General features: G+C 37.7%; 1 protein-coding gene across 1 annotated transcript; it reads right to left on the bottom strand.

Moving 5' to 3' along the window:
- Positions 1–23: 23 nt before the first annotated feature.
- snx17 (sorting nexin 17) lies at positions 24–21,490 on the bottom strand. Its single transcript, XM_028039783.1, has 16 exons — positions 21,160–21,490; positions 20,697–20,948; positions 16,002–16,076; positions 14,426–14,543; positions 12,273–12,337; positions 10,326–10,436; positions 9,394–9,484; positions 8,752–8,839; positions 5,944–6,013; positions 4,694–4,786; positions 4,287–4,490; positions 1,742–1,870; positions 1,295–1,372; positions 950–1,024; positions 817–858; positions 24–692 (listed from the first exon to the last, which is right to left on the bottom strand). Exons 2-16 carry the CDS (start codon positions 20,754–20,756, stop codon positions 573–575), a joined length of 1,419 nt encoding a protein of 472 aa, XP_027895584.1. The 5' UTR covers positions 20,757–20,948; positions 21,160–21,490; the 3' UTR covers positions 24–572.
- Positions 21,491–21,503: the final 13 nt, after the last annotated feature.

The raw sequence follows: 21,503 nt of genomic DNA, 5'->3' as shown, positions 1-21,503 counted from the left end.
CAGGAGAAGTGACACCTCTTCTAACTGGACTTATTTTTTTTTCTAACTTGGAACAAGAGTAGCAGGAAACGTTTTAGAAGCATGGTTTGAAAAGCCAAACACTGATCTATATGGCGAACCAGCTGGTCTAGATTTTCTGTAGTTGTGAGATATATTTTAACACATTTGCTGGATCACTGCAAGCACTATATTTCCCCCCCCCCCTGTTCTGGGATATAATCACTAGTGGCAGGTCTGCACATTACACGAACAAACAAACATTTGGCTCTGGTTGGAGATGGAACATGCAGCCACTTGAAAGGTTTTCCTCATGTAAAAATCAATATGACTTAAAAAGTCTTAATGGAATGATTATAACAAAACTAATCGGGGCGAGCCTTTTAGAGTCTAAAAGAGCAAATGGTGGTGAAAGAGTAAATGGGAGCTTTAAGGCAGCAAGTTCTCTTGGAAGAAGCTACAATCTTGCAGACGTGGATGCCTTGTGTGGATCGCTCGGCTCAGTTCAGCTCGTGATCTTTGTTGCTTTAGTCGTTATTGGTGAAGTGAAGAATGGAAGCAGGGCAATTTGCGCGTTACAGGTCATCATCGCCAATTCCCTCGAAAGCGTAGTTGCCGTGAAAGTCGTCGCCGCTGATATCATTTGCAGAGTTGGATGCGCTGATCGCTCTGAGAGACACCGAATTCAGCTTGGTCTAAAAAAATAAAAAATAAAAATGAGTGGTTGAAACTTTAAGGGATAAAAAAAAATAAATAAATAAATCAAACATTCTTTAGTTTGATGTCAAGAGACCAGAAAGAGGACAGAGTAATACTCACTGACAGCTTGACAATTTGTTCTCGGCTCGGATCAGGGGAGTCCTGTGACAGCAAAAAAATAAGTCAAAGTGAAAAATTATTACACCCGGCATCTCGATCATCAAAACAATCAGCCTGCTATTCCATTACTCACCAGTAGAGGGGGAGATTTCACAGCTTGCTGACTGTCAGACCGATGGATGGAGCCATTGTGTCGCCTTCTCAGCATCTGGAAAGAGAAAAGAGAGAAAAAAATACTCAAAATTATAGGAAAATGTATTTAATGTTGGAAAATTATTTACTAATTCAAATGCTTGATGCTTAAATAATCATACAAAATAATTTACAGTCATCAATTGAAAAAACATGATTTAAGTAAATAATTTAATGCTAAATAATTAACCCAATAGTAAATGCAGTTTAATGAAAATAAATCCAAATTAATTTTACACAACAGAGAGGACGTGAAATGTATTTATGCATTTTTATTAACGCAAACCTTCTTTATACTGCCACCTGACTTCTTCACCATCAACTCATCCACCATAGACTGAAGGCAAGTGCTCATCATGATTGCCTGGAATCACAAGTACAAAGCCAATTTTATTAACAGAATAAATATAAAAAGGTACAGCAGTGGGTGTCATGACTCAGTCTAATATATCTAATTACAGGAACTCAAGGCTAACATGCCAAAGTAATAGCTTTTGTGCATTGAACAAATCGTTCAGCTTCTCACACAGGCTTCGCCTTTTGAGCAATTTCTTTATGCGAGAGCCGAGAACACAAAAGTTCCTACAAGAGATCTTTCCTGTCAACAGTCATCACCATCTACAATAACTCTTTGAAGAATCTGAATTATTATGAGTTACAACAACATTTAATTTCCCTTTGGGATCAACAAAATATTTTTTAATTTGAATTGAGCTGACTAGGCTTCACCTACCTGCTGGCTGGTGATGGTGACCCACTGGAGGCGATCCTTGCTCATTAGATACTCAAAGGCGAGCTCCAGCTTCACCTCACATTTTGTCGAGTTGCAGGGATTAGTCGTACCATTTGATACAGGGACTTGCTGCAGTTAAAATAAAGAAGAACAGAACACCTGGTCTTATTTTGAGTTTATTTGTTAAAAATACAATCCAGAACACAAGCACAAGCTGGAATGCAAGAGTTACTCTTGAGACACCTTGTCTACATGTTTTCATCTACAATGTCGTTTTTCAAATGAAATCAAAACTGTCTTTTTCTAAAGATCCCTGAAATCAACACTTCAAGAAGCTGAGCTCCTCACTAAGAGCATTTCCTCTGAGGAATGCTAATCAGACTCACAAAAACACAACAACCAGAAGGAAAAACAAATGCACCAACACGCACGGCGTTGACATGTAACCTGACATTCAGCTATTAAAAGTGGCTGCAGTGATGCACGAAATGAGATGCTTGAGATATTTTGTTGGACAGGAAAGGGCTCATTAAAATGACTTTGACCTCGGGACTCTCCGTCTGTAATCAACCAGGCCAAGAGGCTTTTTAATTTTATGTGCTGCCATGTGTCGAGATCCGTGAGCAAATTTGTTACAAAATCTAAATACCATTTCTGATACGCAACTGCTTGCATATTAATGCAATACAAAAGTGAACCATCCCCATTTGAATACAGTGCTGCATCTGCAAATGTTGACTGAATTAACAGTGGCAATTTTTGTCAGCGCAATAGAAAGGTAGAAATTTTGACAATTTTATTTGCGCAGTATTTGTCATCAAAGAATATTTTTTACTACAGCTATAACTGAAACCCCTGAAAAGGAGCAGTGACCAGAATTGGTTGATTTTCAGTGAGAAGCTCAGATATCAGATCGCTTTTTTTGGTCACAAAAAGCATAATATCAAGGCGCTAACAAGTAGCAACTACAACAACAACAACACTCTTTGGTGTGGAGGTTATTACTGAGTGAAGACTCAAAGTCTAAAGCCATTTTCAGTACCAGTGAGGTGAATATAAATGAGGTAAGAGGAAGCATGCAGATCTAAGAAGCTATTTAAAAATTAAATGGTGAATCGTTTCCACAGAGGAGGACTGTCTGCTGATCACTCAGCCTGTTACTTCAGTTAGTCTGATGCTTTACAGCATAGCTGCTCTATTTTTTAGCTTTTAACCCCTATCGAAGAAATGCTGGCCACCTTTTGGAAATCAAGTTCAAAGTAAGAATGTACATCCTCTAAAAGTCCTCAAGTTCTATTAAGGTCAGTGTCTAAAAACAATTATTTCCCCATGTTTTCCATTTTAAATAATCTCAACAATCAAAGCCCCTGCTGTCAGCCTGTCCTCAACACCTGTTGAGTTGGTTATTGACTCAGAACCATCCAGTTGGTTATTGCCAATTAACTGGTGGATCTGTCAAATTGGGTCCTTTGATATTTTTACGTGCTCCAATTTTAGGTGACTGTTGGTACAACGCCTCAAAAACAAACAAAAAAAAGTATTTTATTCTTTGCTAGTTCCGGTTCCATCTGAATAAAAACATTCAGCTGGTCCTCCGTTCTTCTCTTTGTAGAGACAGTCAGGCAGTGTTTCGTCTGTAATCTGCAGTGTTTGTGTCACGCTCATTCATCTCTACTTCTGTGCACAGAAAAAACGTCAGAAAACTGTACAAGACCCCTATTTAGATCCAGATTCTGTCTGCAGCCCACCATTTGAGGAGTTCTGCTACAGGGAACACACACAAACCACTGTTCCCAGTTAGTACTACTAATTAATTGTGCCTACTGCTAAATAAGATACAGAGAACAGTTTAGGATGTCTGTAATCAGTGAGTCTGTGTTTAACGAGTAAAAATCCTCTTTTAAAGCGACTGCTCTCTTTTAAACACAGGGTGTGATGTTGCCTCTGCGTCTAATGTCAATACTGAAGGCTCAAAGAAGGGAGCCAAGAAAGATATTTTCCATACCAAATCTAGAAATATCGATCTGTTTATCTAGAGATATTTAGACCATAAAGGATTCCTCAAATGTCTAGACATAACAAAATCAGGTGGTTTGGGGAATAAACTAACCACTTCATAACTCTTCATGAATGAGAAATTGCTTCCATGGAGAAGTTTGACTGCGCAGAAAGTCAATATTTAACAGGATGCAGGTGTGCACATGTTTTTCTTCAAAGATGAAGAAAAGATTTCATGACTAGGGAGGATTTATCTGCAGACTCAAACCCCTGGTGGGCCTCAAAACCAGAAAGGTCAGGTTGCATTTTGGGGAAAAAAGGAAAGAAGAACAAGAAGGAAGAAAAAAACAGGAGACTGAGGTTTAAAAAATAGTTACGATTTGGCTGTGCTTGCCTAAATTGCAAAATTTCAATATAAAAAAAGTAAAAATAAACAAATTAATCATGAAACTTGGCACTTCAAAGAAGCAGCAGCTGCTAAATGTAAAATAAAGAAGAAAAAAAACAGAAATTCTCAGTGGATTTCACAAACACAGGTTTCACTTACAGACGACGTGACTCGCCAGCACCTCATGCGCGTGACCTTGAAACTTCCCTCCTTCATCTGCTCATTGGGCAGCTTAACATGGAAATTGAGCTCATTGTTGCCGGCGCTGACAATGACTTGGCAGCCCTTCTCGGGAAAGTCTGTGATGCATGGGTCAAACTTTAAGTAGCCGTAATATTTCAGGGTCTGGCCAAGATGGATGAACTTAAGGAAAAACAAACAAACAAAAAAAAATTGAAACAATTAAATAGGCAAAATAACTAAATAATGGGAAAACCTGGGTGAAATGCAAACCAGCATCAGAGGCAGTTTTGTCCTCAACAGATTTACAGTTGGACAACGTTTTTGAGTGTCAGCTGGACTCAGGTGACATTTCAGTGAAAAATAATTTAAACAGAAGTCCTTACTTCCTTCTTGGAGCCTTTCTCTTGCAGTGATTTTAGCTGCCTGTGCTGGTCTTTGTTGACGAGAATCCAGCCTCGCTCGATGTCAGACAATGTCTGGGGAAGCAAGAGGAGGAAGATAAAGTCCACTGAACAGAATAAATCAGACTGACCTTACTATCGCACTGGAAGAATTGTAAACTGAACTGTTCAGGCGGGAAAATCTCCACAAAATATGAACAAATTCTTACATACAAAAGAAACCTTTGTCAACTTGACTTCTTTCTTAAAATTGTAAATCAGCACAAGAGTTTATTACAATACATAAAGGTATTCTGGACTAAACAGGTTAAAACAAAAACACAAGGATTTCAAGGTGCTACACAGAAGCACCTTCTGCAGCACGTCAAGCTGATGTCAAGCTTGGCAAATGAAGGGACACAGCAGATGAAGAAAAGCAGTTTTCCACCCAAGGACAAAACTGTTTAATCGTTTTTTTCCCCTCCATTTGGTTCTGGGAGCTGGCAGGCATGCAGTAGATTAAAAAGCAACAGATGCTACTGTAGATGGAAACACAATCAGGTCTTATCTAGGTTTGTTTTCTGTGTGCTAAAATAAGAACATTTGCATGATAAAGTTTCGTACTTTTCCAGACTGAACTTTCCTGAATTATTGATGTTTTTTCTCCAAGAAACCTCTACCAATGTTGATTACTGCAGAACATGCGAAAACCAACAGACTGCAGGGAAGTAGCTAAACAGACTGACAGACTGTGTAGATAGATGAAATCATCATTTTAAGAAAACACTTTACGTCTTATACGAGTTTGTGGCTTAGAGCTCACAAGGTTTTCGCTTTTTTCTATGAGCCAAGATCTATTCACAAAACTTTAAGGTGTTTGAGTAACAGCGCATCTGCCCCACTTAGCCATTAAAACAAAAGCACCTTTGAGTAAAGAGATAAACTCAAGCTATAAAGTGATTGATGAAGGAAACAAATATAGACATCATGGTAACTATGTGCGGTTTTATTTTTTATACAACACCAACAAAGAAGAACACTTATTTTAGGAAAGATACATTTTGTCATCCAGGCAGCAGGAAATGAGTAAAGTCTGGAAAGAAATCATTTTTTTTCCCTATGACATTATGCTCTTTTTTTTATATTTATCCAGACATCGTTCCAGGCACTGGTGGAGCCCTGTGTTTTGCAAACAAAGCTTGGAGCTGGGCAGAAAATAATAGCGTATTCAGAAAACTTATGAAGGTTCTCACCTGGGCGTAAAGCAAATTCAATCCAACTCTGTTGTCCATTACATCACCATCATACGCCATATCCCAGTAGCTGATGAAAGACATTTTTAAAAGAATAACAGTTTACCATACAGAGCAACTTAAACCATCACCAACAATTACAGCTCATATTTTTTATTTCAAAGGATTTATTGGCTCTTGTGGCCTTTATTTGATAGTGAATTGACAGGAAAGAAGGTAATGAGAGAAGGGAAAGACATGCAGCAAAGGTCGCCATGCTCGGAATCGAACCTGCGACGGTCAGGTCGAGGACTAAGGCCTCCATTTGTGGGTTGTGCTTATCCCCTGCGCCACCACAGCACCCCCACAGCTCATATTTTTAAGGGAAAAAAAAAATTACCCAAAGAGAAGATAAATGGTTCAATTTGGACACTGATGTGCTTCAAAGAGGTTTAAGCAGATTGAGATACTTACAAATTAATACTTGTAAGAAAAAGACACAAACAAACTCTGTTTAAAGACAGATCAAATGTTGATGCAAATAGATATGATATACAATAATAAAAAATTAACCGATTATGGATTTGATGTTTTCCTCTGAAAACATCAAAATCACTTCTGGAATGGCTTTTCTGTGACAGATAAACGTCATGCGCTTGATTATTAGATACTTTTGTAGCCTGCCTTCCTTCTGACATTTACTGGCAATCATAGAAAAAAATAATAATTAAAAGGGGTCTGGAGGGAAAAAAAAAAAACGATAAAAAAAAAATCATACTTAAGTTGATCATATGAAAGAAGCAAAGACGTTTGAGCCAAGATGTGATAGCATCAGAAATTTGAGAGAAAAAAAAGAAGAGCAGAACAGAGTGAAAAAGAGGAGAGCAGTAAAGGACTGCTGTAGTTTTAGTTGCTATTAAGTCTTTATTTTTATAACCATAAACATAAAAACAGTGTTTTGTAGACAAATCCTTTTCATTTTTATTATTTAGTGAAGAGAACTTTCTGATCCGTTTTAACCTCAGCCTATCTTGTAATCTCATATAGAGGGGTCTGTTTATCCTCCTCCTCAACTTGTTAGTTCTACATTCATTCTTCCCTCGCTGAAACTAGGTCAGCAGGACTGAGACTTTACTTCAGGGGAAAAGAAGGTAAACATCCTGTGTACCTCCAGAGTCCACAGGAGGCCTGGTAACCACAGAATAAATTCCCAAGGGAGTTAAAATAATATGTTGTGTTGACAAAGGGAGAAGTCAGACTTCGGACTGTACAGAGAAATGTGGATTTGTTCCTACCCAGGGATGTTTGCTCATGTTTTTGTACTTTTATAATATGCAGCATAAGGCATAGCGACTAAATATATTCAGACCGGTTGAGGAGTTTCCAGTATGCTAAAGAAAACATGGAGAACCTCTTGTTAAATGCAGTTGGGTTAACACCACACAGCGCTTTTAATTCTTAGCTATTTCTGTCGCTATTTCTGTCTCCCTCAGACTTTATTTTGTTAATTTTTAAATAATTTTTTTAAGCCTTTTGTGGTAGATTTATTGCTTTAATTAGTTGAAGGAATCCATTTTGATCAATTTTACCTGCTTGTCTACAGCTCTTAGTTAGAATACGGCTAATGGGCCATCTAGAATACTTCAGTATGCAGGAGACATTACAATTTTAAGTTGCCCAATTAATCCTGTAGTTATCAAATGAGTCAATGCCAAGCACTTTGTATGTTTTTTTTTAAAATTTATTTTATTTTTACATCTGTACGCCGTCCCCGATTTTCATCAAATAGTGCTGTACAATTCTGGTAAAAGTTTGTTGTTTAGTCTGTCCAAAATAAACTGTTCCAGAAGAGTTTTTTTTAATTGTACCTTTGGAAACCTAATCATGTTGAATTTAAACAGAGAGTCTTTCTACTGGCTACCCTTCCTATGAACTATACTGTTTATTCTTCATATTGTCATGAATTTGAACTCTGGTTGTGTTAGAGATAAAGGTCAACTCATTACATTTTGGAGCATGTAGGAAACAGTCTAACTTCATGGTAAAATATACTTGCACTTTCATTTTTAAGTAATAATTCACATGGTTGAAAAATGAACATCACCTAACCTCCACTCACAAGATGAAGAACAGCAGAAGTTCTTTCCTGGTTTTATAGATGACATGTTTCCTCTTTTGCTGTGAGACTCTCGGCCAGACCAAGTGTCTAAATTTCCATTATTGTAATAATTTTAAATAGAATTATTAAATGATTCCAAGTGCAATTCATAGTGAACATATAAAGGGTGGCATGCGTCTCTAGATATCACTACCTCCCATTCTCTGTGCAGAAGAATGTGAATGTTTTTTATGCACATTTAAGCCTAATTTGTGATTTAAAAAAAAGTGTCAATTCAACAGGAAAGAGTTACGCAATTAGATCAAGCGGCCAAGACAGACTTTGTTGGAGTAACTGCATACTGAACAGAAAGAGGAAGCCTGCAACTCGGAACAAAAGGTCATTTCATGTCACTGTGTTATCTTTACTTCTTTTAGGTCTACCATGAAAACCACTCTCTTTCCACCATTTATAAATATTGCCCAGTACAGAAAACAAGTCTCTCTTCAAATTATCTGTCGCTTTGAGAACGACTATAATGACAGATTTGCAGCTTGAACTCTCTGGTTCAACACGGATATGAGTTTACCAATAACAATTTAAAATAGCACTTCGATAACACCAAGAAAGAAACAATATCCTACTTAATTACAGGATTAGACAATAAACTTGGAGCACAGAGTTTTTCTGAATGACATGATGAAACTCATAAGGGGAACAGGTGCTTTTACCTCTTCCGTAAGATTATGTGATAATCGGAGCTCTGCAGGCTGGTAATCGATACATAAGGCAACTCAAAGTCCTGAAGCTTCCGGACAACTAAGAGAGACACAGGAAAAAAGAAACAATGAGGAACGAAGGCATTTTAAGTCTCAAGGACAAAAATAATGATGGCACCCATAACAACCAGGGGTGGTGGGACACCATCTGAACAGTTCCCAGCTGGGGAAAACCTGCAAGAATTCAAATGTGTGTCCATTCTGCTGTTTTAATGCTGCGTTTATCCCCACAGGAAGGTGGGGCAGATCCATTTCTCCCTGTTCCACTAGTTTCACTACTTAATAATAAAATCCCCAACGTTTCAAATCAGATTTTAGTTTAGGATGTTAGGTCAATTAGCGCGTTTTTAAGGAAGATGCGTACAGAAACTAATCCTGGTTTATACTGATGATGGGGAATGAAAAACAAAAAAAAAACAACAAAGATATATTTCTTAAATATTTATAGCCAAAACCAAGCAGATAAAATTAGCACCAGAAATATTTCATTTTAAACACAAGGTAGATTTATACAGATTTCCAGGAATTTCACTATCTTTTAACCTAGGATAAGGCAAAATAAAGCATAAATGGGATAATTGAAATGTAACTCACATGTTAAGTTTCCATCTGCCCCTTCTCGTACCAAGAAGAGACTAAAATATCCCACGAGGTCATCTGGAAGGTCGAGCTTTACAGCAGCAGCCTGATGAAACATTAAGCAGGTGAAACTTTGTTTAAAACTAAAAATTTTGATTATAAACAATTTCATATCGTTCGTAAGTGAAATTTTAAAAAGCCACCATTTCTAAACCATGATGTGAGTATTTTGCCTGATATGCAATACAGATGTACAAAGTTATTCTAATGTGTTATTGTTTTAAAACTGTAGAAACATTCAATTCATGCTTAGTTTTGGTACAACATGCACAACTTTGTTCTATGAGTCATACTCATGTAAGCAGAGGTTAACTGTGGTTAAGCTTTTATAAAAATAATAATAATAATCAGAGGGCAAAATCCACAAACTCCCCAAAGGTGAAACAGAAATGACTTATTGGAACATTTATGTGCTAATGTGTGTTTTAAAGCTCTGAGTTGAAGAAGATTTAATAAAGAAAGGATAATAAGAATATCATGATGTGCCGTAGACTTCAGGGAGGACGATTAATACAAAACGGATGTAAGGATGAGGTGTGTCTGTATTATTTGTCATGGTTTGCTTGCTGAATTGAGTTTCTGGTTCATCTATGAATTTTAGTGATTTTGGCTCAGGCACATTGATTGATTGATTGATTCATGCTTAGAGCGCACTGGGAGTCTACAGCATTTTTCTCTGAAAAATGGCCAAATACATGTAAAAGATCTGACATGAAGAGATCAAATTCTTACAGACGAGGACACAAGAATAGAGGTAAAGCAGAATAAAACTGTTATCATCCCCAGATGACGCTTCGTTCATCAAGACGCCTGCCCCGTTCCTTTAAATTCATTCCAGACACAGATGTAGCATAAGAAGAGTGCATTAAATTACGTTCTCCACTTACATCGAGAACGTCCTCTGTCTGATCCGAAGTCAGGATGTTGACCGTAACCTTCTGACTGTTAGACAGGCAGATGTCTAGAGCCGCATCTTCTGTGGGAATCTGCTGCGTCTCCTGTGGGAGCAACACCAAACAATCCAGGCGTTAATTCAGCTCCATGGGTTGGCTGTGTGTTTACATTCCAGTCTTTCACAAGTAAAACCACACTGAGCCAAATACATGAAACACACTGCAGGCTGATAAACAGCCATTAGTGTTGGAAAGTAAGAACTTTCACTTCCCGGGTAACTACAATTCTCCACATCTACTACAGTTGATTTCTGTGTTTATTAGGAACAAGAAGTTAAAAAGCTCTGGGACATAAAAAATATTCTACATCCTTCAGCAGCACTTATTAAAAAACTTAGGTCAATGTATGCTGTATATATCTGAGTCTGTATGTGAACTATTAAAAACTCACAACAACCCTGAAGTTGTGTACATATTGATATCATTTTAAAATGTCATCTAGGGTTAAAACGATTAATTGGATTAATTGTGATTAATCAATTGTTGAAATAACTGTCAACTAATTTAGTAATCAATTAATCATTAACTGGAGTATTCAGACTCCAAAAAGCCACTTGCTGTAATAACAACATACTCAGTAGTAATTAAGCCAAAAAAAAACAAAAAACCTTTAATATGTTCTACACAGAACTCCTCAAATGACAGAGTTTTAGCTTCACCTGGGTCAAATTCTGAAGAAATAAAATCTCATATTAGGCACCTTTTGCTATACATTTATTAAATTGGGTAATCAAAAAATAAATTAAATAAATAAATTAATTAATTAACAGATCAAACCTACACTGGGTTGATGTTCAGAAAACCAAAAAAGGCTGAGCTTTTTACATGTTGATATTAGAAGCATATTCTTAAGCTGCAGATACATCATTTGCTACAAATAATCAAGCATTAACTAAAGGAATGCTGTTATTGCATTTTAGGCAAGAAATATATATATTTTTTTTATCCAATTAATCAATTGTCAATATAAATCAAAATAATAATCAATTACTTAAATAATCACTGCTATCAGTGCTGAAATCATCACAGTGCGGAGCTGAAGATGGGCTATGTCTTGGAGAAATCAATAAAACATTAACACACATGACAGGACTATGTGAGCTTCTAACTGTCCCTGAAGTAGATATTAAAGACGACAGCTCCTGCTTCTTCAGTCCTCAGGCGGTCTCTCATCACCTCCTCTCGATTATCTCTCATCTTGCCTTATCCCTCTGCGGGGAATCTCAGCCCCCCCACCAAAACTGCAGATGAAACGCCTACAGTGGGAGGTCAATCATTTCGTAATCTGCACCTAGAGCCCTCTGTCTGACTGACGATGTGCTCAAACACTTACTACTATGGTTATATAAGAGAAGAGGAGGGCAGACTGGGTGTACGTGGCTTTGGACGAATTAATTTACCCAAGAAGGTGAATCACAGTCTTGCAAATACGCGTCACCCTGAGTGTGCAGCCGTATAACCTTTCATTTGAAATCTGTTTATGCTCTTACGCTCTCAATTCCTTCAGCTCATTTTCAGGAGCTGCACAAAGAGTTTTTTGGCTGATGTCATCGAGGATGAATCATCAGATTCACCCTTTTCTATTTGGCTATGACATACTAGTCCAAAAGGATCCATCTCCCCCACATTAAACAACTATGGTGACATATTTGCCAAAAGGCAGCTCTCGCTACGATTTCCATGCAAGTCACACGTCATCTGACACATCTTACCCACCGGTTACATTTGAGAAGGTACAGCGACAACAACAGAACAAGACATAATAGTTTCTGCTACTTGAGACGAAAACAAAGGAAAAAAAATATCCATTACTGTTGAGGCAAAATGATGTGGCGTGGCAGAAACAGGATGAGTGTAGTGACAAAAAAAGAAAACACCAACCTGCTGTGCTTTCCTCAAGAAGCTGTTAAAAAGCTCACTGGCTCCCAGCAAAGGATGTTGTCGAACTGCAAAAAGACGACAGAAGACAAAACTCTGATTGCAATTAATGACTAAACTCTTTATTCAGCTTGAGTGATTTCTGTCAGCAACAGAGAAACATGTTTGATTATTCAAGTAATTTGTCAAGTGTGTTTTCAGAATGCTGTCAAAACATGTTTAGGTGGGGCAACTTCCTTTTTTCTTCTTACATCATGATTACCCTGATTGTACCATGTAACTTTGTGCTTCTGCTAGATCTCTGTCAATCATTATTGGACATCGGAAAGAAAAGAATAAAATATTTTTTTATGCTCCATTCCTAAAATAAAAGATTTTAGTAGCAAAAACACTCAAGTATTTACTTGCCAAGCTTCTACAATAGTGAGTGTGAGCGTGACGGCCCATTAGCCATTATCCTTCAACAAATTAGTCGAAACATTTGGCAAAATGTGAAAGTTTGGAGCCCTCTGAGTCAGTCAGAAGAGGTTGTGTTTACTGCAGCCAAGTTTCCATAACTATGTAAAAAGCCATGATGTAACCAAGTGGACTTGTGGCCAAGAACACCCTGCGTGTGTGTGTGTGCGTGTATGCTCCCAGACTATGAGCAAACACACACTGGAACAACGCTTCGTTGTTCTGCTGTAACTGCCGGTGCTTGAGGATTAAAGTCGCTGCTTTGCTCTGCTGCCAGTTCTGCATCTGTATATGAAGCAAGTTCACCTCAGCACTGTTTAAAGAATCTGGATAATATGCCTGGAATCACACAAATATTTAATTTGGGCTTTGAAGAGAGTCCTTAAACATATCATAGGGAATGTCTATAGAAACAAAATAAACTTGTTGTAAAATACTATGAACATTTGAAATATTTTTAATGACAATCAGATGGATAAAGATAAATAAAGGTAGTTTTAGATCGAAATTAACCTGAAACTTTTTTAAATCCATCCATCCATTTTCTGTTCACCCTTGTCCCTAATGGGGTCGGGAGGGTTGCCGGTGCCTATCTCCAGCTACGTTCCGGGCGGGAGGCGGGGTTCACCCTGGACAGGTCGCCAGTCTGTCGCAGGGCACTTTTTTAAATCTTCATAATAAATGAGGGCCTCCATTTTTTTTTTTTTTTTTTAACTCTGACCACATGTGGCGTAGTTTGTTTGTCCAAGCATTTCAAATTACTTGGTACTGAGATCAGTTTGTTCATAACTGAACTCTCAACAGTAAAACCAGCTCTTATAGTAAAATATGAATTTTCACAATAACAAGAAGAATAATTTAAGTTGTGTTGTGTGAACGGTTGGAAAAAAAAAACATTTACACCACATTTCATCAGCACTACACTTTCAATGATATTTATGGTGCTGTACTTTCCATTTTTATTGGCTGCAACAGATATTTTGTAAAAATAAGAGTTTTAGCAGACCAGTTTTAATGGGATACTTCAAAGCTTGTTAACTAGGATACAAAGTTACTATTGTGTTCTGACAAGTCACCTAAAATAAGCTCTAGAATGGTTTACTAAATATATCTGATTAAACACATTTCAGTGTGCCGAAATGACTTACAGAAAATGCTCTTCTGCATTTTAAATTTAGCTGCAAAACGTCAAAGACTTCTTTGACTTGTGTTTTAGCTGCTTTTTGCAGTTTATCCTCGACGCGGTCCAGGGATTTCTGAGTTAGTGCACAGAAGCTCACATGACAAAGACAGAGGAAGCTGGAGCAACTAGTACAGACTCTCCTTTAAAAATGTTCTTGTACAAGATGGAAAGAAAATATTTAAGAAATGTACACAAAATAGGTTCAGATTCTTAAAAATGGACTGATCAACACTTAGTCTCATGGTCTGCTTCAGATTAAGCAAAAGTTACCATCAAACTGGTATCAGGGGTCGACTGATACCAGTTTGATGGTATCAGTCAGAGATCAATCACTTAAAAATCCAATAATCAGTGACTCAATCCCATACATGATTGGATCATAACATTCACAGCAGAGAAACGGAGGTTGCAGTGCAACCAAAATCCAAACAGTAGTGCATTTTTTTCAGTTTCCACCTTTATATCTTATCTAAAATTAAACTTCTTTTCAGTCAGAAATTCTGACAGAATAACTTACCAGCCTGCATATATTTCTCTAGCTGCTCTCGCCTCTGCTCCACCTCAGCAGGGGTCAGAGTGAAGATCTTCTTTGGGGGGAAGGTAGGTACCACATTGCTGCCATATTCCTTTTTTATCTGGGGGTGCAAATCAGAAGTGGTTCAGCTCAGACAGGTCTTAGAAACTGCACTACATAAATGGGCTTTTTATGAATAAACAAGACTAGTTACGGAAATTCTGTCTGAATCTTAGGGAAGTCAGGCGGTGACAGAGGCAAACTCGTCAGTTAAAATGATTCAAATTCATTGCTATAAAAAGATCGATTGAGGCAATTTGAGATGAATCACAGGTTTATTTTAAGATATATTTTTTCAATAAATAGCTGTGAGTTTCCGTGCATACCACGCAAACTCACATCTGGATTCCCGAACGTCTGGCGATTACAAGTTTACTTGGCCTTCCAGCGTCTTGCCTCATTTTCCATTTTCTATCATCTGAAAGCTGTTTCTTTAAAGAGTTCCAAGTCCTAAACTAAAACCTCACAAATGCAGAATCTCACACCAGATGCGGTCTAATTCCAGCCTGTACGTTTCCTCAGGCAAAAGCTGTACATCCCAATTATCCTTTGGACTTAAGTGACATGTTTTAAGACTATAAAAGCACCCAGGTCTTGACTCCCACACATACTGCAGCATGGTGACAGAGTGCAAAAGGAAGGATGGAAATTTATACCTTAATATCGCCTTGTGCTATTTTCAGCTTGACAGAGGAAGCACAGGTTGAACGTACAGTTAAGCTCTGATATCTGCAGAGAAAAATCTCATGAACACCCACCGAAAAAATTTGACCTGCATGAATACAAGCTCATTTAGGATTTATGAAGCTGAACTTGACTGGTTTTCACTGGTTTCCATCTAAATATTTGCACTAAATATTTAGACAGAGAGAAAATCAGTCAGCCAATAAATATTCAGAATTGCTCAACAGTGACGGTAAAGTATGCAGCCTGTATTAGCTTCAGTGTTTTCGGGGTCATGCATTCAACATTAGAAGCCCTTTGGGGTTGATGCTCAGGGAAAATTTGCGCCTGTCTCTTCCACACCCTGTTACCAGGCAACAGCAACTCTCAAACCGGAGGACACAGATTGGAGGATAAAGATTGTAAAGTTTAGGCTTCTTGTTGATTCATTAAATGTTTAGAAATACAAGACTAGGGTACACATGAGTTGATTTTAACAACCAGACTAATTTCTTCCAATTTGCAGCCAGAAAGACGTTTTCCTGCATAATAATTTTTAACTAATCCATTCAGAGAAAAAAAAAAACACGTCCCCCCCCCAGATTAGGTTCCTTTTCTCAGCAGGTGACATATAACTAAGGCCAAGTACATTCCTTCCACATCCCCTACGTAATTCTGACATTGAACAGGCAACAGCTTTCAAGGAGGGAGGAGGGGAAAAAAGCACAAAGCTTCAAACCAGATTTAGAACAAGAATACAGCATAAAGAAGCAGGAAAGGTCACAGAGTGTGATGGTATTTACGCTGCCAATGTGCCACCTAGGAGGAGGGTGCATTGTGACAGCAGGAGCCTCACCTGTTCATGGAGGCCGAGGAGTTGGCTGTAGCGTACCCGACAGTGCAGCACGCCGTTGACGTGGATGTTGTAGGCCTGCAGGTGGAAGCGCAGATCCAAATCAAAAGAAAGAGATTAAAACGGAAGAAAGGTTGTGTAAATAATCTCCTAAAAAGCTTTCTAAAAAAGATGAAATTGTAAGCGAAGCATAAAGAGGTTTTTAAAATGTACAATTTCAAAACCGTTCAAATCTTCCATCATAAAGCTAAAATGTTTCTTTAAATGAGATGCCAGAGATAATGTCCTTCTCCGCATTCATGGAGCTCAGGCAATTATTCACTCAAGGTTATCTTACTGAAAAAATCTCATACAGGTCTGCGTCTACTGCATGACTTTTTTTTTTTTTTGGCAAAGCGCTGACAAATGTTTCTGCCAAGGAAAACAACATGGTAATTAAGTCACAACTAGCAAGAATGTGTTCAGGAACTAGATGACATCCTACACCTTAATTTCACCTCTGTCTAACATCTGACTGTGTATATTTACAGAAATGCACATTACAAAGTTCCAAAAAAAAACAAAAACTTTTGTTTTCATTGTTTTTATACATTGATATTTAAAATGTCAATGTATACCATTGTATACCAAGTGGTTACACTTTGACAGCAAAGTGTAACCAAAGTTAAATTTCTTTTATTTAAATTTCTGTTTTTATTGGACCAGCAAGTCAAGTTAAGCATAAAACGATTTCAAGATGTTAAACAAGAAAGACGCACATTTCTTTCTGTGCTCCAATAAGCAGGTGTAGCAACGGAAATGCCAAATTATGTGCTTTGGCAGAAGTCCTCACTGAAACCCCTTCCATAAATAAAACACCTGGAAAAGATGATCACTCTCAAAAAGCAAAACAATTCTTAGAAATATCAGCCGCACCCACAGAGGTTACACCAACTCTAAATACAAACTGAGGATTTATCCTCTTCGGATGTGAAGAGACTAACTCTTTCCTTTCCAATTTTGTCTTAATATTAACAGCAGATCACTGCAGCATTGACGGCTTCTTAATGAGCTGGTGCAGGTAAATTTGCATCCAATTATTTTTGATTTTACTTTAAAACATTGAATCCACTGAAAGCCAAGGATACAAACCAATACTTGCTTCTAACTACAAACCTAGCTCCTTAGGAATTTGAAGGGGTTTTAAAAAAACAACAACAAATGGACACAGTATCAAGGCAGGAAGGAAGAATGACCCTGCATTTTTTGAGTACAATAAGCACTTTGGGTAGATTCAAAGGAAGGGCTGCATGTTTTTCCTTGCACAGATAACCCAATTTTGTATTTTAACTCCAATCCTAAAATTATCTGCCAGCTTGACTTTCTAACTTTAGGCCTGGAGATCTTCACCTTATAATCATCCTCCTTTGATTTATTATCCCCTGCTGAGGCTTCAGAAATAAATGCTTTGAAAAACCTGGAAAATTAAAAAAATAAATAAATAAATAAATGATAATAAAAATATATATATAGCTTGAGCAACTTAAAATAGTTGTAAAAGATTTAAATTAAATAATTAAAAATTTCATTGAGTAAAGATGATACCTATATAAACTTTCTCCCCATTATTTGGATTTCTCTGCTACTGAAAAACTGTTTTTTGCTAATCCAAACCTGAACCTTTAGCGTTTCTTTGAACGACTACAAAGCTGTGAATCCTCTGTGACTCATTTTGCCTGTGGCAGCTTTAAATGAACAATGCTGTCAACACACCATACAGTAGCACTTAAGTTTACTTTTTACACATCCTCAGACTTTTTAGGATGCTAACTGTAAAAGCCACATGAACAAAGAAAACAAAGGGCACCAGAAAAAAACAGGAAGTGTGAACAAGTGGTCAGTACTTACAGAGAAGCAGCCATAAAAAAAAGGGTGCCTTCTTAGTCTACAAAGCTTAGTGCAAGGTCTGCATATTTTGTGCCCAACTAGTTCCAATGTGCACAGCTCATCTTTTAATATTATAATCAAGCAAAGTCCTTTCCTGAAGGCTGGTCACAAGAAGGTCACAATGGCAGTTGCAGGACTGTCAGCTGAAGCTGAACTGCAAATTTCTCCACTGCTGGGCAAGCAGAAATTGTACTGAGTAAGGTCAATACAATACAGGAATGACAACACAAAAGGTTCAAAGTGGAAATTTTCAACAGTTTCTATTTGGAAAACAAAATCCATGGAGAAATGCTTGATATTAGATTGAATCCTTTAAAAAAAAATGCATAAATTACTTCCAGTCTTCAGGAACCAAAGGCAGTGATTGTCAATATGAATAAGCACACTCCAAAAGTCATAAGCTGCAGGTGTTTGACACTGGAACCAGCCAGCATAAGGCCATGTGAACAGCAGTCAAATGCTGCAGCTGACATTTTTAAACCACCTGGAAAGCATAAATACATCTGAGAAACCACGCATCATGAAAACTATTCAGCCTTATAACACTGAATACTTTGAAAGGTTTCTGAATGAATACTGCAAAGCCTCAAAGAGTTCTTGCTTCAACTGTGTTTGAACGGAACTTCCTTTTTTCCTACCAAAGCAGACTCCAGAGCTATCTCAACACTGCTCCTACTTGAACACTACTACAGTAGTCGACGTAGAGCTTTATTTCTCTCAGTGTTTTTGTTAAAAGCACAAGAAAACGCCAATCAAGATGTTTATTCGGAGAATCAGAAGTTACACTTTGAAAAGGCCCAGAAACTGCCTTCCATTAGCAGGACTGTTCACTTAGGAAAATGTTGGACCCATGCAGTGGGAGCAGATTCAGAAGTCAGCGTCAAAACAATACGACTCCCTGCATTGCTCAACCACAATGGACTTTTACAGTGCTTCTTTCAAATTGTTTTAGAAAAATAACCACATAGATCTTTTCTTTTAAAAAAAGAAACACACTGTTTCTGTTGCGTTATTGAGACTCCTTTGGCTTGGCAAATCTATCAGGAGACTAAATTAAAGCAATGCTGGCTGTGTTTTCTACTAAATAAGGATTTTGACACTATGGTGGCAATCCCAAAATCTTCTCAAAGTGCTTAAAGTGTAAGATGACATTTTTGAAAGAACTGATGCTCTGTTGTGGGTAATGAAAAAAAACCAGAGGCAGCAAAACTAAACTATTTTTAGGTTGTTTAATGGGCTGAAATCATGTTACTTATAGCTGGTGTTACCACCAGCGAGTCTGCAGTTGCCACATTCCTCCCCCCCTCAAATTATTGGATTTGTGAGACCATAACTGTCTTATCAAAAGCAGCTTTTATTTGCTAATGCAGGTTGGAGTTAGCGTAAAAAAAACCTTGATCGTTATTGGGCTTAATTCTAGTTAGAACTTGTTTGGCACAACAGAACCTTGTTTAAATTACCCAAATACAAGGTTGTTTTTTTTAACTTGTCAGTTAATATCTTCAAGTACTTATATGGCAAAAATCCATTAACTGGCTTTGGGGTTGGCATTTATCGTATCATTTATCATTTATCGTGATAAATTTCATGTCATGATAAGAATTTTGATTTGATTTATCATTGTTATGATCATTTCAAATTAATGTTTTGAAGAAAAAAAACTGTCCATATTATCAGGATTGTGATTTTACAATTTTCTCCACTGCTTGTTCAGTGAGTGTATTAATTAATACGAGAATATTAAACACAGTTACTGTGTACTATTAGGACACCATAACATTAATTCCATCCATAAAATATGGCCAAAATTACACATAGGCAAACATCATTAGGAGCACATGATAATGGGCATCTGTAAACGTCCTTTGAAAATGTTGTGTCTCATTTAAATCACATACATTTAATCTGGGTGCTCCTGAAGTAAGAGGGAAGAGAGATTTCTGATGCCTTCAAAAAGCAAATTTTACCAGTTTATTGGATTACTAATAGGTTTTTTAAAAAGTATTAAAGATGTTTTAAAATCAGCCACCCCCTTGTACAAAAAAAAAGAATCTACAGATGAAGGAAATCCAAAACACCAGCCAAGCAAAATTAGGTAGAGCAGACTGTAACATGCTACCAAAAGTCTCCAAAACCCCCTAAATGTCAATAACGGAGCAACTACACTCTTGCTACTGTTGATATCAAGATCCCTTCCTTAGAGAAGAAATGGAAAGAGTTGAATTTTGCTGAAATGTTGAGGGATGGTGACTGTAAATGGGCTGCAAGTACAAGAAATCCCTAAAATCCCCCACATCTTAAAGTGGAGAATCTGGTAAATGGCAACAAGAAAAGTCTCACTAAAATAATTTCAACCAAAGAGGGAAAGATTAGCTGCAAACGTCAGTGTTAACGTTTGGACACCATATGTCCAAACGTTATGGTTAGATAGAAAACATTTTTTATATATATATTTCTTGATTTACCATCATTTTCTTGATGAGTAAATTGTTACAATTAAGTCACTTTCTCTGCCAGAGATAAAATAACAATAATCAGTGATGGATTTATAAACATTCAATAGAGGGTGTTCTAATTTCTTTTTGAAGACTCTCTCTCTATATAATGTCTATAGTATGTTGAAGGCAACAAAGAAATTCAAGACAGAAGAAAAATAAACATATGTTCCGTAAATGTTAAAACGTTTGGTGCTCTAACGTTAGCCCGACCTTTAGCCAGCTGAAGTAAGCAATAACAGCGTAGTTGGCAAAGCAGGAAAAGTTAAATACTCACCACGTAGCTTGAACCATTCTCACCCGAACGAACCTCCGTTTCGGGTATGGAAAAATGCATTTTAGCTCCAAACACACCCTGCAGTCAGTAGATAAGTCCTTAGACGCCTCCACTGGAGGCTGGGGTGGAAAGCAAGGCACCACAGCTTCCCAACAAAGTCCACTGCGGTGACTCTCTGAAGCCTACGAAGGAGGAGGCGGCTCCAACACAGTCCGTTCGCCGGTTCGGAGGTCCAGAGACGGCGGTACCAAACTAGGGACGAAAGCCTAGCATTTTACTGAGCGGACAGCTGCACATGAATGCTCTAAACTTCTCCCACGTCAGTGTTAAACTTTTCTGTCTGCTGTTCACACAGCAGCCATGTTTGCAAGTGTTGGGTAATTACACCTTTACTGTGCGCATAAAAATGTCTTTTTCATCGCTACACGTTATTGGTTAAAAAAATAAAAATAAAACCACCCACTTTTAAAAACGGAGCTTGAAGGCATTCGGGTATTTCGGCTCATTGGCAGAAGCAAATGAAGTTTCTGGAGAAAAGGTGCAGTTGGTTCCTGCAGTCCCTCAAGCGTCGCACACACAGCGGATGGTGAACCTTCCCAAATGTGCGACAGTCCCGCTGATTTTGACTCTGGTGGCTTTCAGAGCTTCTCCGTTTGCTAAATAAAATCTACAATGTTAATGTACCGGAGAAATGTAGCAACAGCCGCTGAAAACGCAGTTGTGATGCCTCTACAACCTAGCCACTCCGTCCACAGTCAAGGTATCCACTGCTGGCCCATCAAGAAGCATTGCAACAATCTTTCTGGG

The sequence above is a fragment of the Xiphophorus couchianus genome, chromosome 15, assembly GCF_001444195.1.
Source record: "Xiphophorus couchianus chromosome 15, X_couchianus-1.0, whole genome shotgun sequence".
Taxonomy (NCBI): Eukaryota; Metazoa; Chordata; class Actinopteri; order Cyprinodontiformes; family Poeciliidae; genus Xiphophorus; species Xiphophorus couchianus.
The sequence above is the reverse complement of the archived record's forward strand: the minus strand, read 5'-3'. Positions and strand labels throughout refer to the sequence as shown.